Source organism: Anser anser, assembly GCF_964211835.1.
Source record: "Anser anser genome assembly, chromosome: 2".
Lineage (NCBI taxonomy): Eukaryota > Metazoa > Chordata > Aves > Anseriformes > Anatidae > Anser > Anser anser.
The window spans coordinates 12,524,910-12,543,728 of NC_139721.1; the positions used below are offsets into that span (position 1 = coordinate 12,524,910).

The 18,819-nt window shown below is 42.9% G+C and overlaps 1 protein-coding gene across 1 annotated transcript; it reads left to right on the forward strand.

Annotated features, from left to right (window-relative positions):
* Positions 1-18: 18 nt before the first annotated feature.
* Positions 19-16,515, forward strand: DERL1 (derlin 1). Its single transcript, XM_083823818.1, has 8 exons — positions 19-357; positions 1,908-2,019; positions 5,271-5,335; positions 7,515-7,541; positions 9,919-10,014; positions 10,679-10,731; positions 11,895-12,005; positions 13,820-16,515. The coding sequence occupies exons 1-8, from the start codon at positions 205-207 to the stop codon at positions 13,956-13,958; spliced, it is 756 nt and encodes a 251-aa protein (XP_083679944.1). The 5' UTR covers positions 19-204; the 3' UTR covers positions 13,959-16,515.
* Positions 16,516-18,819: the final 2,304 nt, after the last annotated feature.

An 18,819-nucleotide genomic window follows, 5' to 3' on the forward strand; every position in this document is an offset into this window, starting at 1 on the left:
GGCAACGGCCTCCGGGGCGGGGCCGGAAGCGGCAGCGGCGGGGCCGAATTCGGCGGCGCCACGTCTGGCTCGGGGCCTCCCCCCGGCTCCTTCCTCCCTCCTCCGGCGGCCCCGGGCGCTGTGCGAGCTGCGGCCCGGCCCCGCCGCTCCCCGCCCGTCCCTTCCCTCAGCGGCCGGATCCTTCAGCGAGGCCTCGGCGGCGCCATGTCGGACTTAGGGGACTGGTTCCGGAGCATCCCGCTGATCACCCGCTACTGGTTCGCCGGCTCCATCGCGGTACCGCTGGTCGGCAAGCTGGGCCTCGTCAGCCCCGTCTACCTCTTCCTGTGGCCCGACGCCTTCATCAACCGCTTCCAGGTACGGGCCGCACTACGCCTCCCGGCGTGCCTTGCGGCGCTCCCCCCATGGAAAGCATGGGCTGCGGCGCGCAAGGCATGCTGGGAGTTGTAGTGCGCGGCGGCGGGGCGGTGGGCTGTAAGCCAGGGCTTGGTCCCTCAGCGGCCGCTCTGTGAGGGCGAAGCGCCCCGGGACAGCCCCGGGCACTGACCCGGCCCTTCCCCGGCGTGAGGGGGGGCAGAGCCCCCCTCCTGCAGCGGCTTGTGCTGGGCCAGCACCCGCCCTGCAGCCCCCAAGGTGACACGGGCTGGGCGCTCGGCCCCGCAGGGCCCCTGCGAGGCAGAAAAGGAGGAGAGGACGTGCCCCTTTCTGAGCTGTGTCGTTCCTCTGACCTCTCATCCTCGTGCCTCGGCTCCTATCATCATAAATGCCGTGGTAGTAGCTGCAGGTGACGTGCTTGGCCCCTCTTACAGCGTGGTGGGCGAGGAGGCAGGCACGCAACTGCCCCCAGACCCAGCTCGGTCTGGGGATACTGGGGCAAATTCTATGTGTAAAAAGTGCTTTATATGATCCTTGGTGTTTTATGTTCGTGTTCTGAACGTAAAACATCATGTTTGGGGATTGTCAGCCTGGGTATGGCTGATGTAAGTTAGCTGCAAAAGTCCCGGAGCTTCAGAATAACGGTGTTCCTCTGTGTTAGAAATGTTGGGGCTGATCACAAGGCAGATGTGGCCTTTCCTTCTGTTAGGAGGTCACGGGTTCACTGTTTTGGTACACAGATGTTTGGGGCGGTTACCCCCTGGTTGAACTGAAAATGAAAGTGACGGAAGCGAAGATAGCCCATCCTTTCAGTGTGTTTTATACGTATTCATTACATCACTAGTCAAACAGACTGAGTGAACAAAAAAAAAAAAAAGAGAAAAAGACAGCTTGTGCTCTGTTTGCTTCATATACTTTCCCCAGAATGTAATAGCTCAAGCGGCTGTGTTTTCTGTAGTTCTGTTTATCCTTCTGGAACTACGAAGCTCAGGAGCCTAAAATGCTATTTGGAAATGTTTCCCATTCAATATTGAGTGCATTCTTAAATGGCCAGACATTTTCTATCCTGGCTATGTGCTGCCATTCACTGTGCATAACACCAATGGTTGAGAGACTCTAAAGCAGGTGCAAAAAGCTTAAAGTAGCTTGTGCTGTCTGAAAACATGCTAAAGGCTGCTTGTGAGATCCTGCCTCAAACAGGTTAGAGTGGATTCTGCACAGATGCCTTTAAAACGGGCCGGCATCCTTGCAAGCAAGCCTCTTTTGCACCGCAGTAAAGACTCAATACTGTGAAGATGTGATGGAAGTGCCCTGGAAAGTTGTGCGTGACTTTAGTTGTAGTCTTAACAGCTTTGCGCATCAGATTAAAAGCAACTGTAGAGGCTGCTGAAGCAGCAGTAATTGATACTTGGGCAATCTTTATTCTAAAATTTGTATTTCCAATTAATTGGTAGGAAAGGAGAACAAAAAAGCTGTGCATATGAACACATTCCGCAACGTACAAACATGTCCTTCTCTTTTGCTCTGGACAGATCTGGCGGCCGATAACTGCAACTTTCTTCTTCCCAGTGGGACCCGGAACAGGTTTTCTCTACTTGGTGAATTTGTATTTCCTGTACCAATATTCATCGCGATTAGAAACAGGTATGTTGTACGTTAAGGGGTGTTTACGTGGGAAACTCTGCCCGGAGTTGATAGAGACAAAACATTGCCAAACAGAGCTTCTCTGGGGACTGTGGTGATGGGACTGTGGCAGGCTTGGACAGAACTGGGAGAAAGATGGCTCATCTCTGTGCCCACTTGTGTCGGTCAAAGGGAAAACTGCTGTAAAAACTGCTTTTGTATCACTGCCTCTTTGCCTGTGGCACAGAGCGTGTTCATTTAGGACCTGAACTTGATATTTTCTTTCAATGGGAAGGCATGGTGCTTCTAGTCATTGATTTCAGGAAATAAGGGAGAGAGACAAGAAGACAGCTTTACTTCTTTTTTCTTGTGTCTGGTGTCCTTTAACATGGAAGTATGATAGAGCATGTGTAATACGTAACAGTCTCAGCTTTTCCTGTTTTTTTTAAAGGTGATGGTGCTTACTTGTGTTCTTCTGTAGGAAATGCTGAATTGGGAGAGGCCTTTGTACAAATGAAGCGTACCTTTCTGTCACATGGAAATGTGAAAATGTTAAGGAACTCGTTGGATTTTTATGTAGGGGAAAAATCGAGAGTAGAAGACAGGAGATCAGATAATGGAAAATAATCGTTTTCATTTTTTCTTGAAAAAGAGATTCTTATTACAAGGTAGCTTCAAATAAGATTTCTTTTCGTATCACAGTTCATTAAAGCTAGCAAAAATTATTTCAAATCAAGAAAATAATGAAAACATGTAGGAAGCCAAACTCCTTCTGGAAGCCTTTGTAAACACTAATTCCAGCGTCGTTCTAATGGAGCCTTAGAGCTGATGGTGTAAGTGCAAATGGAGGAAATTTGGGAACCCCTGTGGGTGGAGAAGAGGTCCCCAGTCAACCTGTCATCCAGAGGGCATTGTGGGATCCCTTTTTTTAAGTCGTAAGGCGAGTAACAGGGAAATGGAGGAGTGTGCCCATTGCATTTGGTTGTTTCTCAACAAAAGTATGTGGCCGTTCAGTAACTAAACCCAGCTCCTCCTCCTCTTTAAGCCTTTTGGTGTAGAAGGTTATGAACACGTGGGTAATGGCAGTTACGACATTGTACCGTGCAAAGCTATACGAAATAAGAATTCTTGGTTAATATATGCAAATTATAAGACATCACTGCTTGTACATATACTAAAAAAATACTGTAGTTGTCTCTGCTGTGGCAGAAGTCTCATGGAAAGGAGTCACGTCTTTCAACAGTGAATTTACATTCCTGCCATATACATCGGGATTTTGAAGCTGAGAAGTCAGCTGTGTTGTTGTGTGAGGCAATGCAGTTCACCTGTAAGATTAATTTTTCTTAATGTAACCAGACTTCTTGATTAGGTCAGTCCTTCCTTTCTACAAAAACTTCTCGGACTCTTTGTAGTTCTGAAAGCGGGAAGTTGCTGTGTGTAAGTTGCTGATACGTTTAAAGGTTGAAATCAGCGTAGACCTGCCTCCTTTTATCAGTGAAACCGAGGAAGTGAAATTACTATTGTCAGGGTTGTACGTGGCGTTTGAGCATACACTAGCGTTGCGTGCTAACCTCAAATTTATGAGGGGAAGAGATTCAGCTGTTTAAAAAAAAAAACCAACAACCATATGGCTTTATACTGTGGCTGTGTTTTCCTAATGAGCTGATGTCCAGCTACCTGAGGAAAATGAGATTGAGGTGTTTTTGGTTTGTTTCCGGTGGTGAAGAAGGTAACAGATGCCACCAGGGAGACTGCAGTGGAAATGTGCAGGGTTGGCAGCAGTGTGAATGATGAGATTCTGAGCCTGCAGCTCCTCACCAGGTGCTGGGTTTGTCCTGGGCCCTGATGGATGCAGTGCGCTCCTCACTCCTGTGCTGAACTTCTTGGGAGTCTGTAGCTCAGTTTTCTTAAATATGAATTGGACTTAGGTATTAATTGGAAATTCAACTTAAATAGTTCGTCTTGCTAGTTAGTAATCTCCTAAATAATGACATTAAAAGCTTTTTTATTTCCTTTATTTCTTCATATTCTGGAGGGATTCCTCTTCTTGGAGGTTCTGCAGTGCTAGTCGGCTTCCTCTCTATTTGTTTCTTGTGTTGTATGGCAACAGTAAGGAAAAAACTCCAATTAATGTAGTTCTCCGGCTTTAAAACTTTCCAAAAGATTTTTTCAAAGTGTTTTTGTTTTTTCTGTCGTGTAGCTTGCGTGGCTAAACTTAAATAATAAACTTAAAACAAGGTTGCCATTTTAGTTCTTTTACGCAGAGTGAATCACTCCAGTTATTTTTAAAAAGCAAATGCTAAAACCAGATATTTTTTCTTTAGATGTTTGAAGACCAGTAAAATAGTTGTAGGAAGCCACACTGTGCTAACATGAGTGTCCTTCTTTCTGGGCATTTTGATGTTTATTAGCAAATAAATCAGCTTGTTTGTGGTGCACTGTGTTTTGGGCCTGTTTCAGCAGAATTCTTGGTCTTTCCTTGCCTGCGTGAGGTTACATGAAATTCGATAGGAATCTGGCTCAAATGCTGAGGTCTCTGCCACAGTTTGCAGGAGTGAGAGCTTATAATTTTCATGTTCACAAAGAGTTGGGTTGTTTTTTTAACCCTTCTCTCTGCCAGGTCATAAACTCAACAGGGCATCAAAAGATAACTTCATTTTCTTTGCAGGGAATGTTATTAGTTTTCTTTTCCACTGTCCTGAAAAACATGGACACATTTGAAATGGGAAATCAGACAAGCAGTTCAGGTTGGAAGAAGGAACAGAATGCATGGCATGTGTATACTCTGTCACATATATTAACTTTTCTGGAGTGTAAAAACTCGTATCTCTTGAGTCTGACCAGGTGATGCAAAAAGGATGCAATGCGCCTAAGTAAGGAGTAGCTTTCATGTGACTTGATAAGCTTTGCATCTCTGCTTTTGCTGTGTAAGTACACTTGTTTTTTATGGCCTTCTGACTGGCAACTTAGGAGGGATTGGATCTGACTCCAATTTGAAGTCTTGTGAAGTTAAAACTACTTATTTCCAGAGTTAGTATGTTAGTTTTTTTTAGTAGAGCTGTTGTGTGTGCACTTAATGCAATAAGTCTTAATTTTTGGTCTCGTAGGTTGTTCTCTTATAAGGCTTTTTAAAGTTAAAAAATAAGTCATAAACCACTGGCAGTAGTTAGTGTAACTCTTATCAACTGAAGTTTTCGTAGACTTCTGAAGGTAAAGTCTTAATGTTTTAACCAAGATTTTTTACCTTTCCTAACAAATCTTTTTATTTACAGGGGCTTTTGATGGAAGGCCAGCAGATTACATGTTCATGCTCCTGTTCAACTGGATCTGCATCGTTGTATCCTTCTGTTTGTCATGTCATCAAACCTTTAGAATATTTTAGTTCTAATATTTCTGTCTGAAATACGTTGAAAGACCAGGTTTTAGCAACTAACTACATCTACAATGTAGCAAATGTTTACAGGTAAACTTTTGTCTTCCTGGAAATGTATTGGTATTGTCCCTGCGAGCCACTCACTGCGTGTGCTAACACGGCTTTGTAACTTGAGGAGTGGAGTTCTGCTTATGTTAAGCTTCACTCGTGCTGCAAGAGCTTCTATAGTGCTCACTGTATTACTTCCAGGAGCCACTTCTGTGGCTTGCAGCGTGGGCTAGGAGTGAATTTAGTGTGCTTAAGCTGCCACGTGCAAGCAGGTCTGATCTCTGCTGTTCCCTCAGTTGGGAATTTGGGGTTAGCCCATACCTTACCTGCTGGTTACAAGTCAGCTAAGGCTGTGAAAGCAGTGCTGGGACACCTGCACTGAGCCGACTTCCTGAGTCTCATTAGGTTTCAAACACAAAAGTGGGAGTTGTTGATAGCAGACGGTTGTGCTGCCACTCAGAGGGACCTTGACAAGCTGGAGAAATGGGCTGGTCGGGGATTTTGTGGAGCCCGACACAGGGAAGTGCAAACTCCTACCCCTGGGGAGGAGCAGCCCCGTGCACCTGGACAGGTTGGGGACTCTCTGCCTGCAAAGCAGCTCTGCAGAAAAGGAGGTCAGCAAATTAACCGGGAGCCAGCAACGTGTCCTTGTGGCAAAGGTGGCCGACAGCCTCCTGGGCTGCATTGCCAGCAGGCTGAGGGAGGTGATGGCTCCTCTCTGCCCAGCTCTGGTACAGGAGAAGCACGGACAGACTGGAGCGAGTCCAGCGAAGGACCGTAAGGATGGCTGAGGAACTGGAACATCATATGAGGAGAGTCTGAGAGAGCTGGGACTGCAGCACGGGAGAAGAGAAGGTTCAGGGGTTCATCCGTGTGGATAGCTACCTAGTGGGGGAAGGATTAGAGGAGGAGCCAGACTTCTCTGGTCCTCAGAAGAACCAAGGGGCAACAGGCACAAAATGAAACACAGAGAATTGCATTTAAATGCAAGAAATAACCTTTTTACTGTGGCACTGGTCAAAGACAGGTGAAGGCTGCCCGGAGAGGGTGTGGAATCCCCATCCCTGGAGGCGTTCCTGTTCTGTTTGTGTTGTTCCTAGCCTCCTTGCAGCAATTTGCAGTGGCACAACTCCTAGAAAAAAAAAGGGAGTAATGACAGCGTGAACCAGGTACAGCCAGGCAAACTCCTGTGTAGAAATGCTGCCGCCTTTATCAATAGATTAACCATCTCTAGTTACATTCCACATGGAGGGAATTGTTAGTCCTGCTAGTCCTGTTGAGCTGCAGCTGTACTGGGAAAACAACCTGTGTTTAGCTGTGTTGTTAAGAAACCCAGCAGCTTCGTTGTGGTTGCAGGCTGCTGGCTGTGAGCTATGAGAGGAGTCTGATTGTGTCTTGACGTTCAAACTGGTCATTTGAAAGCTTCCAGGTGCTTGTTCCATAGATGATGTAAGGAGGGAGTTGGATGCCTGAGCTGGGAAGGAGCTCGGTGCCATTTTACGTGCATTCGTGAACTGTTGAAAGCATTCTGATCATAGCAAAATTCTTCAGTAATTGTTTCTGCCCAGCAGTTACTACAGCAAGCAAACCTTTTGAGTTCCAAGGCAGGAGAGTGATGTTAAAAGTCTTTAAGAAATTACTCATTTTCTGTGACCTAGTGGCAATATTAGATATTTTTGTCTGATTTGGTATTTCTTTTGTTACAAAAGCATTTTAGTCTTTAAAAACCAAACAAACCACCAAAAACTAATGGAAGAAATAACCTGCTGTTATGGAAGGACTGGCTGAGTTTGTAGATGGCCAGCTTCATCATGGAGGGAGGCCAGTGCATCTGCCAGCTCCTGGGGTACTGACTTGAGGTTCATGTACATTAATCACTTCTCAGTAGCCTTTCAAGCTAAGTGTGCAACTCTGTAGATCATTGGAGGTCTTTCATTTTTCCAGTGCCTGACTTAATACTTCCCAAGAACATTGTTTTCATTTTAAGTGTTAAAATTAAAGGCTTTCCCATTTGTGTTCAGTGTGTGTGTAGCTTCTTTTTCTCCTCCTAGTCTGTCAGGTTTTGCTGCTTTTTCCCTTAATGGCAAAATGACAGATAACTGGCTTGGCCATGGACATGCAGGTAAGTGCAGTGCAGTTTTTTAAAAATAATAGCCTTCAGCTTTCGGACTATTTAATGAGGGTCCCAGACTGTTTAATGGCTTTTCAGACAGCATTATCTACATAAACACAGAGCATACTTAAGGTAGGTTGGTTTAGTTTATGTCAAAATGGACTGGCTCTGTGTGTAGTGTTTCTTTTTGAGTTTGAGTAGTTTGGGTTAGCCTCAGCTGACATCACAATCTCATTTCTGAATCTTCCATCCATAACCTAGTTAGGGAGTCAAGGAGCGAGAAGCAGCTTTCACAGTCAGGAAGTTTCTGCCTGTCACTGAAGTGGACCCAAGATTTCATCTATGTACTGTTTCCTCTAATGAATGTGGATCTGCATTCTTAGTTTTTTTTTAGCTAAAAATGGTTCCTGGGTTCGTTAGTCTTCTCAAATTCATTCCACTTACTTGCTGACAGAAGCTCTTTTTGTGAAAAGTGCAGCTTCAGATTCCTATCAGAACTGTGAAGTGCAAAATCCTCACGAGAATGATTAAATAGCAGTCTGAAGAATGAGCTCCAATGAGGGAGCTCTTATCTGCCCAGATGTTAAGGCGGGTGGAAATAAAGGAAGCATTTCTTGAATACAATCAAGTATCAGATACAACTGCATGCCTTCAGCCTGCCTCTGCTGTTCCGTCCTCATCTTACTTCTGTCCCCATCACCCAAAGCCTGCACCAATATCTCTAATACTCTGTGCAAGATTATCTTAGTATTTATTAGATCAATTATCAGGCTCCTCCGGTAGACAGAAATGATGATTATGCACCTGCAGTCAGGATTGAATTCTGTTAAGGGGTGTCCATAATTTCGCAGTTAATTCTTTTTTGCTGTGGGGAAGACTCCACCAAATTCTTCAAAAGGATGCTGAAGTCACTCTGTATGAATTTTAGACTGACTGTGTTGATTTGTATCTTTTAAAAAATAAAGTTAAAATGGTTTTAAGTCTGCACACAAGATGCTGCTTAGAAGAGGGTCAACTGTTTGGTATATACATGTATTTTTGTTGGAATTAGGGATTTTGCTTGTGTTGAATGAATGACTTGAAAAGTGAGATGACAGAGTAGGACATCTGGGCCTCCAATGGGCCTTCATAAACATTGTTTTATGTGTGTATATATATATATAATATATGTTATTTTTATTTATATATATATATATATATATAAAAATAATTTTAATAATGAATTTAAGGTGCTTGTCTGAGGAGTCAGACTGCTGGTGAAACTTAAGGCTTGGGGAAGGCTGGGTTGGCTCTGGTACGGCAGCTTTAAAGTGAAGCTTACTAAATAGTGCCACCCTTGAAGGGACATGTTTTATCCTCTCTTCCAGTCACCCCAGCTGGTTTGTGGTGTTAAGCCTGTTCATGGCAGTGTTGGTAGCACGCTCTCTTTGGTTCAGAAATCAGCAGATACCTGAAACAGCCCTTTATATTTTGTTTCACCAAAATATTCCAATCTACTAAGGTAGGGCTGCAGTAGGGCAGTATTAGGAACAGCCTCCTCTCCCAGCATGGAGCAGGGGGTGACCTGAAGCTCTTCCAAGAGCTTTGCCTAATCAGGTTGCGACGCTTTGCAGCGATGATGTGCCGCTACGCCTCCCTGTTGGTGGTCTGAGCGGCACAGAGCTGGCACGCAGATGCAGCGACACCTCTGACATACTGGCTTAGTCCCAGGTGAGGATGTGTTGGGGTTACTGCCTTGGACTGTAAACAGAAACGATTACGGCACAAATGTTGCTGATTGTAGGTGTGGTACCCAGCTGCTGGGAGCATTGGAATCTGCCACGGCTGCTGTTCTGCGTAGTGCAGGTTGCTTTGGAGCCCTTTGCTTTGCTCTTGTGCTGCTGTAGTTACGTGGCTTCAAAGCCTGAGACTCCTCTGGTGTGTCTCTACTGCACTGTGCTGAAGCGTAGACCTGTGTGTATTAAGACTCAGAAGTTATCATTTGGTCGTATACTCAGGACATAGGTGTCTCTAATATGCATTTAAATCATTTTATACCTATATCGGGAATTGCACCACCTATTTTGGCTTCCGTGCTCATCTAAGCTATCATACTGTAGCCTAGTGGGGCACTGTCTTCAGTAACAAAGTGTTTTCCAGCACAGCAAAAGAGAATGACCAAGGAGGTTCTCTTCTTTAGCTTTCTGATCTTGAGAGCAGATCCATGATGTGTGTGTGGTGGCAGAGATCCTGGGGCAATCTTTAAAGACTTTGCTGATGCATCATGCTTTTAAACCATTTTTGAACCTTCTAGTCCCTTGCTCTCCAAGTTTCTCAAACTTCTGTGAACATTATGGTAACTTTTTGCCTCTCTTCTTTTTCTTGTTTTTTTTTTTTAATATTGCAGTTGCTGATGATTCCACTCATCATGTCCGTACTTTATGTGTGGGCCCAGCTGAACAGAGACATGATTGTATCTTTCTGGTTTGGAACAAGATTTAAGGTAAATTGAACAGGTTGTTGGAAAGGTTTTTGCCTGGAAGATAAGATGCATGTGAAAGGACTGAGGGACAAAATATAAGTATTTTATCCCATTAAAGATGTCTCATGCACTCATAAAACTATATACTCCTTTAGAAGCAGCAGAGACAAGTCTTTTGGTCTTCCATATGGTGTCACTCAGTGTGGCTTTACTGAAAAGGTGTCCTGACCACTGAAATACATTTGTCTGAAAAAAGGAAAATAAAATTCCTGATAACACATTAACCTGGCTAAAAGCTGAATAGTTGTTATTTTAAATTGCTCTTTCCTATGCAGCTTGGTCAGTTTCTGCCAGGTGTTGTAGTGAAAACTCTTTTGATTGTTGTTTCCAGACCTTTTCAAAGTCAGAAATGTTAGGACTTTGTTTCAGGTGTAAGCTTGGCATGGAACACAGACTGCAAAAGGCACATCTACTTAAAATATTTAAGTCAGTGTGATTTGTCTAAACGTGCTAGTGATTACTCAGTTTAGAGTATTTTACCTTCTTAGTTAGAATCTACTTAATATATTCGGATTTGTGTAATGCTAAAACACTGAGATTCTAATCATACATACTAGTGCAGCGGAGCTTGAGCAGGTTTAAGTAGTACTTCACTTGTATTTACAATTTCTGCATTCTTTTTCAGGCCTGTTACCTTCCATGGGTTATCCTGGGATTCAACTACATCATTGGTGGATCGTACGTATTTACAGATGTGGCCAATTTGAAGTTATAAAGGTTTTTACAGCTATTTCTTATTGCTGAATTTAACAGCAATATTAAAATAAGAGGCTTAAAGCTGTGTAATTGGACTGATCCTTCTCAGTGTCATACGGTGGTAGTTTAAGATAAATGCAAAGAAGGAGATGTGGATGTGAGAACTACGGAATGTAGGTGAGGAGAAATAATAAGAATTTGATTTATGTTCTAGTAGATCCGTGCATTAGGCCTTTTCCTTGCTAAAAGCATGATGCCCAGTAAAGAAAGATTTCATCCCAAGTGACCAGCCATTATTACTGGTTTTAGAAACAACTTAACAACACTTGTCAGAGGCAAGCTACTTCATTCCATCAGAATCTCATTCAGCATGATGCTTTTATCAGCTTGTGAAACAAGGAAAAATGGCAATAACAAGCCTGCGGGGTGCCATATTAGCACTTTCTGTATCTGTTGGTTTGTTCTGCACTTCTTTTAAGTGCTGTGATGCAGAAATCCCCTCTTTGTGCACAGCCTTTCCCACCGGTGCCCTGTATTGACTGGGGCCTCTTGGTGATGCTGTAACACAATTGGTGACAACGGCAAGCGGTGTGCTTGGTTTATAAAAGGAGGAGATAGGAGCGCAGCAAAACCAAATTCCCTTTCCTGGCTGTGCCTCCCACTGACTCATCCGTCACTTGAGGAAAACTGCTTGCTGTTAGATACCTGCTGTTTCTATGCATGACAGAAAATACTCAAGGGCCTCCATTCAGCAATGCTTTTGCAAAATTGGGAACAAAACAGTACAGCGGGAGGCAGGTTGTCCAGCGAAAACAGCCGTAACTTCTCAGGCTCTGCAGACTATTATTTTAGACACTAATAGCTATACGGTCTAATTCCCCGAGGTAAACAAGCATTAAATTGCATTTTCAGTACAGTCTGCGGAGATGGCTTAGAAGGGAGGGTGGAACAGCCTGTTGATGTGTTGGCACTGCAAGCTGGCCCTTCTAAAGAAGTGGCTGCAAAATGCTGAGGGAAGGGAAATTTTCCGGGGCTCGTGGCCCTGGCAGAGCCTGTGGCAGGTGAACAATAGGAACTGGCAGAAGATGGTCACTGTTTTTGTGGAAGATGGCATGTGAAACTCCTCTTTTTCTTTTGCCTTGCAGAGTCATCAATGAGCTGATAGGAAATCTGGTTGGACACTTGTATTTCTTCTTAATGTTCAAATACCCAATGGATTTGGGAGGAAGGAATTTTCTGTCCACACCTCAGTTCTTGTAAGCTGGCTTTATACTGTGTCTCGCTGTTTATTTGGATCAATTTTTTGGGTTGTTTATAAGGACATATATTTGCTAGGATTGCACGGTGTAAAATACTTTGTTAAATCAACCTGCTTCAGACTATCATAGTGACTGTGCTGCTGTGTACAGATTGAGCCCTCAAAAATATTTAGTTTCTTGTAGATGGCCAGTATTCTTTGTTACCATTATGGGTGGCTCGTGTCCTTTACCCACTTCTCAGAGTAAGAGTAAAGGTTACACCTCTGCTAGTGAATTAAACTATAGTAAAGAGACCTCCCTACCAATTATCAGACAGTAGCCATCACATTCTTTTTAAAATTATTTTCTCCTGATCTTTTATCTGTATTTCCGTGTGTCATTACAGTAGCTACCAGTTTAGCAAGCTGTAACAGCAACAGAAGTCTGTTGCAGATTTAAGTGCGGTAATACAAACCCTACTCTGCAGCTGGTACAAGTCACCTGGACTGAGACTTCAGGTCTTGGATTCTGAAGTGCTTTCCTTGTAACTTATTCATTGTTTTGGCATTGGAATATTAAGGTCAGAAGCCAAAGATCATAGCTTCAGTTCCCCTTGTCCTCATCCCTTTTGGGTTGTAACTATTTTTTCTCTACCAAATCTTAGTTAGCAATTCAGTTAATTAATAGTTTACATCTTTTAACCTTTTTAAAGGACGAAGTTGAATTACTGTTATATTTCCTCTGCAAGTTTTAATGAGAAGGGAAGCTTTGTGTTTGCAAGCCCTACTGCTAAACCTAGCTTTCCTTAAAGACTAGAAGACAAATGTTGCTTTAAAATGGCTTTCAGGGTAATGACAGCTCTGAAACTACCATCAATCTTGTTGATTATATGCAATTCTCTTGATTCCTCATATGTGTATTTAATTTTTCTCTGTATTTGAGAAGCAGGAATAGAAGTACTGAAAACACCTCTGAAGTGGGATAAATTCTGCTTCTGTACTGTAGTTTTGAAAAAAAAAATGCTGTCATGAATTACAGATACATTTAGTATAATGAAGGTTATACGGGATCATTTTTCTTCTATAAAGGAATCTGGTTTTTATGTTTGGGCCTCAGATTTTCTTGGTCAAATTCAGAAAGAGATTTCCAGGCGCTCAGCGTAATTAACTGTTTATTGTAGACCTGAAATGACTCTGCATTGATAGCATCCCAGACATCCCACTGGTATCTGCAGAAGCTGTGTTTTAGATCACTGTTTAGGTGGTAGCCTAAGTTGGATGATAAGGTCTTACAGCCCTGATTTGCTCTGGCCAGGTCACTTGAACTTTGATTTCAGTCACACTGTGTGCTTGAGCCTGTTTCCCTTGGTCTCTGGTCCACAGTTCTGCAGGAAGTTTTATTTAGAGAGCGGTGAGATAATTGGATGCTGTGGTAGCAGGAGCTTTGTAACTGTTGGAGAGAGATGCTCATAAGTAATTTGTTGGTTTTTTTATTACTTCTCCAGGAAAAAAAGGACGAGAAGTTAGGGAAATTAAGTTTATATCACAGCATTTATTCTCAACAATGAGACTCCCTTATCATCTGTCTTTTCCCTTTGCTTGGATTATTGTTCATACAACCACATCCCAGGGATGTAAGTTCCCCAGAATTCCTACTTCTCAGTGTACTGGGGGCTTAAATTTGGAAAGAATCCTGTGAGGTACTGCTATCAAAAGCTAGTTTTAATGCAAAGTCTAGCAGCTGAAAGGAAGTCCACGGAAAAGTAGTCTGGTAATTACCCCCAAGGTACAAACAGCTATTTCTCAAACTCTTTCTCTTCTGGCTTGCCCTAGGTACCGCTGGCTGCCAAACAGGAGAGGAGGAGTGTCGGGCTTTGGTGTCCCACCTGCTAGCATGAGAAGAGCTGCGGAAGATCAGCAGGGTGGTGGAAGACACAACTGGGGCCAAGGTTTCCGGCTAGGTGACCAGTAAATAACGTCTGCCCTTGGAAAACAGCAACTCTTTGTTTTTAATTGCTTCTAGGACTGATCCTTCCTGGTGCAGAGCTTGCTAAAGAACTGAGCTCTCTGTAGTGCTGTTGGATATAACTGATTTGGAAGAATTTTTCTGGTGCAAGAGAAAATTATAAAGTCCACAAGGGAAAAATGTAGATCTTACTCCAGGTTGTCCAGTAGTGTCCGATATGATTCTGCCATTAAAAATAAGCTGCCTTTGTACAGTATTGTCTGTCTGTCACAACAGGCATCCATTTTGCCATCTCGTTCTGTGATGCGATGGAACAAGCTAACGATGTTCTATCTCACCTGGTACACTAAAAGCTTCAGCTGTAGTAAAGTAAGAATCCACTGTATGGCAGTTGGATCAAACTAACCCCAGTGTTTAGGAGGCTGACTTTTTTCATAGCTGTGCTTAAGTCCCAGGGTCTTTGGAAACATTACTTAAGCGATATTTCTGTGCTGTGTTCATAAAGTGAAGTACAAATGTTTTATTTCCATTATTAAGCTGTATTTCCAGAGCAATTTTTTCTTGCTATGCATCATTTGTCCAACCTGCTACAGCACGGGATGGGCAAGACTGAGGAAAAGAGGGCTTTCGTTTGAAATGGCAATGACAGATACTCAGAGAATTGAAATCTATGAATTCTTCATGTCATGTACAAGGCTTGCTCTACTTAAATTGAAGCTGTCTGGATTGTTTTCTTCCTGAGATCTTTGAATTCTTGGCTTCAAGGTTTCTGTTTTGATTGTAAAATTGGATAGCACAAATAGTAATTTACAGCTAGAAAATGTAACATCATTGTGGTTAAAGGGTTCTGACTACAGCATTATGTTTATATTAACTGAATTTACGACTTAAAAGCTTTAAGACATCAAAGAATCAAAGCTGGAAATAAACTTTTCCAGGTTCAAGATAAAATAGAACAGATTTTTTTTTTTTACTACAGGACTCTTTCACTGGTGAATGAGGAACTACGTACACTATTTATTAGCATCTGTATTTTTCTTGTAAAGCTTTTTGACATGGAGAGGGAAATGATTCTGTGCAGTAGTTATCCTAGTACTGGGTTCCTGTGGGCAGAGCACAGGGCTGAGATCCAGGAAGCTGTAATGCTAGCTAGTTACTGACTCACCGTATGAATTTGAACAGACTTATTACTTATCTCAGTTTTCCCAGTTAGAAGGAGGACTCGTGCATGTCTCATAGGATTCTTAAAAAAAAGAAAAAAAAAAAAGTAATCATCCCTCAACTTCCCTTGGTGGGAGCTGCTAGTGAAAATGTAAGGCTTAGGTTCATGTGAACGACACTTAAACTAAGTTGGAATATGGTTGCCCTTCTTGTTTTACAGTAGGAGGAAAAAGCACTGTCACTAGGATGAGATTCAAGTCTTTGAATTTCCCTTTAGTATTTCTCTTTCTTTTTACTGGGTGGGCAGGGCACACAAGGCTGTTCTGCCCCAACGTAGGTATCTCAGGTATCGCTAAGTAGGTGAAGTGAATCTGGGCCAGAACGTTTTTATTACTCCTTTTTTTTTTCCCCCTTCATTAAACCTGGCTAATGAAGGTTGATAAACTTGTAAATACTTCTTGATGTGAAACTGGGTGGAAAATCAGCAGTCAGATTGGAAGTTTTCAGCTGGCTTGCTTGAAAAATATGCATGCTCCATTTCATTGTTGCAGCTCCCTTTTGTTGATCCGGCTTGTGGAGAAATGTGGAAAACTGGTAATGATCACAGTGCGTGCTTAGATTTTACAGGAGCTTGGAGTTCAGAGAGAACCTGCCATTTTTGTCCATTCAGTGATAAGTTTTGAAGATGTTCTAGTCTCCGTCTGTCTCTGTAGAAAAGGGTGGGTGGGAAAGAGGACTTCAGTGTTGTAAATACTAATTTGTTGTTGACCAGCACCTGCTACTTGATGGCCAACTCAAAAAGTTTCAGAACCATCAGTTTTATAGGAGTCACGGTGCAACTGGTCTTTTTAGTCATAAAATATCACTGCCTCCAAACCGGTATTACCTTGTCTTCATTTTGTCTTTATTTGGAGTCAGGACCTAACTGCAAAGTGAAGATGCAGTAGTCTGTGACTCAGCTTAAACTCTGGTACACTCACCTTGCACAGCTCCTTTGTTACAGAAGGAAGGCACGAGTGGGAGGAAGCACGGCAAAAGTCATTGTCCTGGCCCTGTGCATTGTGCTGGGTCTTGCTTTGTAGTGCATCCTCCTTCCATAAAGAAAGAGAAAAGGGATTTGTGAGAAAAACAGACTTCTGGTAAGTCCTGGTTTGCTTTTGAGCTGCTTCAAGTCAATTTACATTGCTGTATGGAAGATTCACTGTAGAATTCCATATTATAAATTCACTTTGTTTGTTTCTCTCTTGCCATTTGACCTGAAGCACTGTTTGTCCTCCAGCGTACACTGACAATGGCAGTCTCTTGCTAAACGAGTACCTCCTTTCTTATTTTGTACAGATAATTTCCCTTTTTGTAATCACTTTTTGTTGGTAAAGTTTTAAATTAAAGTTTTAATCTGTTATTGTCTCTGTTTCGCTAAATCATAATTCAGCTTAGGAGAAGCCTTCCGATGTGCATGTCTCCAGAGGGTGTCTGGCAGCTGCGTTGTGACACCACCTGCTGTTGATCCAAAGTACTCTCAGGACAATGACCTGTTTTTTTGGGGGGGGAGTCTTATGTCCTAAGATGAGTTGCAAAATCATAAAAGATACTTTCTTTGTCTCTGTTTATCACCATAAGTTCTGACAGTGTGTCCTTCCTGGGTTATTATCCTGTTGCAGTTTTTGGGGGATATACTCAACTATTCACTCTTTATTGTCTTCTGGGAGGAAATACCTGTCTGTTCACACTCAAGTTTTGTGGGATTGGTAGAGATCAGTTCATTTCCCAGTAGCCACCTTGGTATTCTGCAGCACCCTCTCTGTCCAGCCAGGTAGGCACAACCGCCAGAATTTTTGAGGGTCTGTTACCTCAGCTGATTTGGAGACAGATTTAGCATCGTCCGAATGACTCTACTGGTCCTCGTCATTCATTTGACTGCACTTTTTCTGTTTGTTACTATGGAGGTGCCAAAGAAGACCACGGACTTGGTACCTGAGGTGGTACGTGAATTTGTTGAGCTCTTTTAAGCTGGAAAGTCTCAGTCCATGCTAAATACACCAGATACAGCAAAGTGACAAATGCTTGCATTTGTTTTTGCTCAAGCTGCGTAAATGGTCAGTGGGAGAGCCAGGAATATGAAATCAAATGTCTGGTTTTGGAACACATCATCTTTCCTTCCGATCACTCTGCCTTGTCAACAGCTGTTCTCTGATAGCTTGGTAGTGGGGCGTAGCCAGCGTCTGACAGAGAAATGACCTCTTGCTTTGACCCGTCTTGTCCTCTGAGTGCCACGTGAGGAAAATTGAGGGGCTTTAACTTGCAGAGTAGCATATTGTTTGCAATTTAGTGTAAGGTTGTTTGTGTTTGTATGTCTCTGTACCTTATCAGGGAGGTAGGCACATCGCCTTGGTAAGTTAAGGCAGCGAGCTGAAGAGTTGCACTTTTATTTAGTCTCAAGCTTCTGATCTGACAGGTCACCTAATATCTTCACTTCTGCTCTTCATACTTAAAAGGTACGTGATTCATATTCTTCTCTGTGCTAGGATTAGGATGATTGATCAATTTGTACTTGCCATGGTGTGACAGGGCACTAATTTTGGTGGAGATGTTTTGGAGCTGTTGTTGCATACAGTAGTAAATTGCTTTTCTTGGTTTGCAAATTGCTTTTCTTGGTTTGCATCCCTAGATTCTTACTTTGCCAGGGATGATAGTAACAGTGTGACTCGAAATTTGGTATTTAGCCTACCATCGTGGTTTTATTAATAAAATTAATTATGTAAGATGTGCATATTAAGCAGAAGTACTTACATCTAAAGGATGACAATGTGCTGCTTTTTATGACTGAAAAGATGAAGGGATATAATATTTTTCAGGCACGCTTCTTTTGGTGACGAAGGGAGTTCTGTTTGCAGCGGTGCCGCACCCTTTTATCACCTGGAACATGATCTAGGAGGAGTGATTACAACACGTGAGCAGAAGTTAGTTAGCTCAGGTTGGCTCCTAAGGCCAAGTTTCTGTAGACCACTAGCTGTTAGGTGGGGGTCCCTCGTGATGGAGGTCATGGCAACAGGAGGCAGCGTTTAGAAACAAAAACACTGCAAGCTGTCATCTTGCATATGAATGTTTGCATTCACTTCTTAAAAGAAAGGTGCTTAGTCCCTGAACTGGCTGTGGATTAAAGGGCAGTGGGTAGATCCCTGTATTAAGTAGATCCCTGTATTAATAACCATTGTAACCAGCGGTGTAAGGATGCTGCTTGCACCAACCTGTAGGCTTGCCGAGCTGCCTGGTAAATTTCTTCACCCTTTGGGGTTCACATCACCTTACAGTGGTTGGTTAAATGTAGAAAGCTTCTTTGCAGTGATGCTTCCCTCTAGGTTTCAAGTTGTTGTATTGACAGACCCCTTAGCTTATTTTAAAGTCAAAAAAACCTCACCTACTTCAAATGGAAGGGCTCTTTGGGAGTAGTTGTCTTCATTGAGACTTGACCGGCATCGCGCAGTGTTGGTGCTGTTAACAAGTCTAGCAGGTGATTAAGTAAAAAGTTCGTGTTGCACCCATGAGAGGGGAAAAGAGTAGGGGGTTTTCCGCATTCCTGGTGGAAGCTTCCCAGCACGTCTGCTGCTCTTGTTGGGGGTAGTTGTAATCTGCTTTTTAGTTTTCCTGTATGTTTTAGTGAGAACAGCATTACTTCATTCAAATCTTCCTTCCCTCTTGGTGATCT

Excerpts from the sequence above, each read along its gene's own strand:
- DERL1 (XM_083823818.1), top strand. The coding sequence starts at position 205 with ATGTCGGACTTAGGGGACTGGTTCCGGAGCATCCCGCTGATCACCCGC. Across the intron at positions 2,020-5,270 it reads TTCATCGCGATTAGAAACAG|GGGCTTTTGATGGAAGGCCA; the intron begins GTATGTTGTACG and ends TTTTATTTACAG. Across the intron at positions 12,006-13,819 it reads CTGTCCACACCTCAGTTCTT|GTACCGCTGGCTGCCAAACA; the intron begins GTAAGCTGGCTT and ends GGCTTGCCCTAG.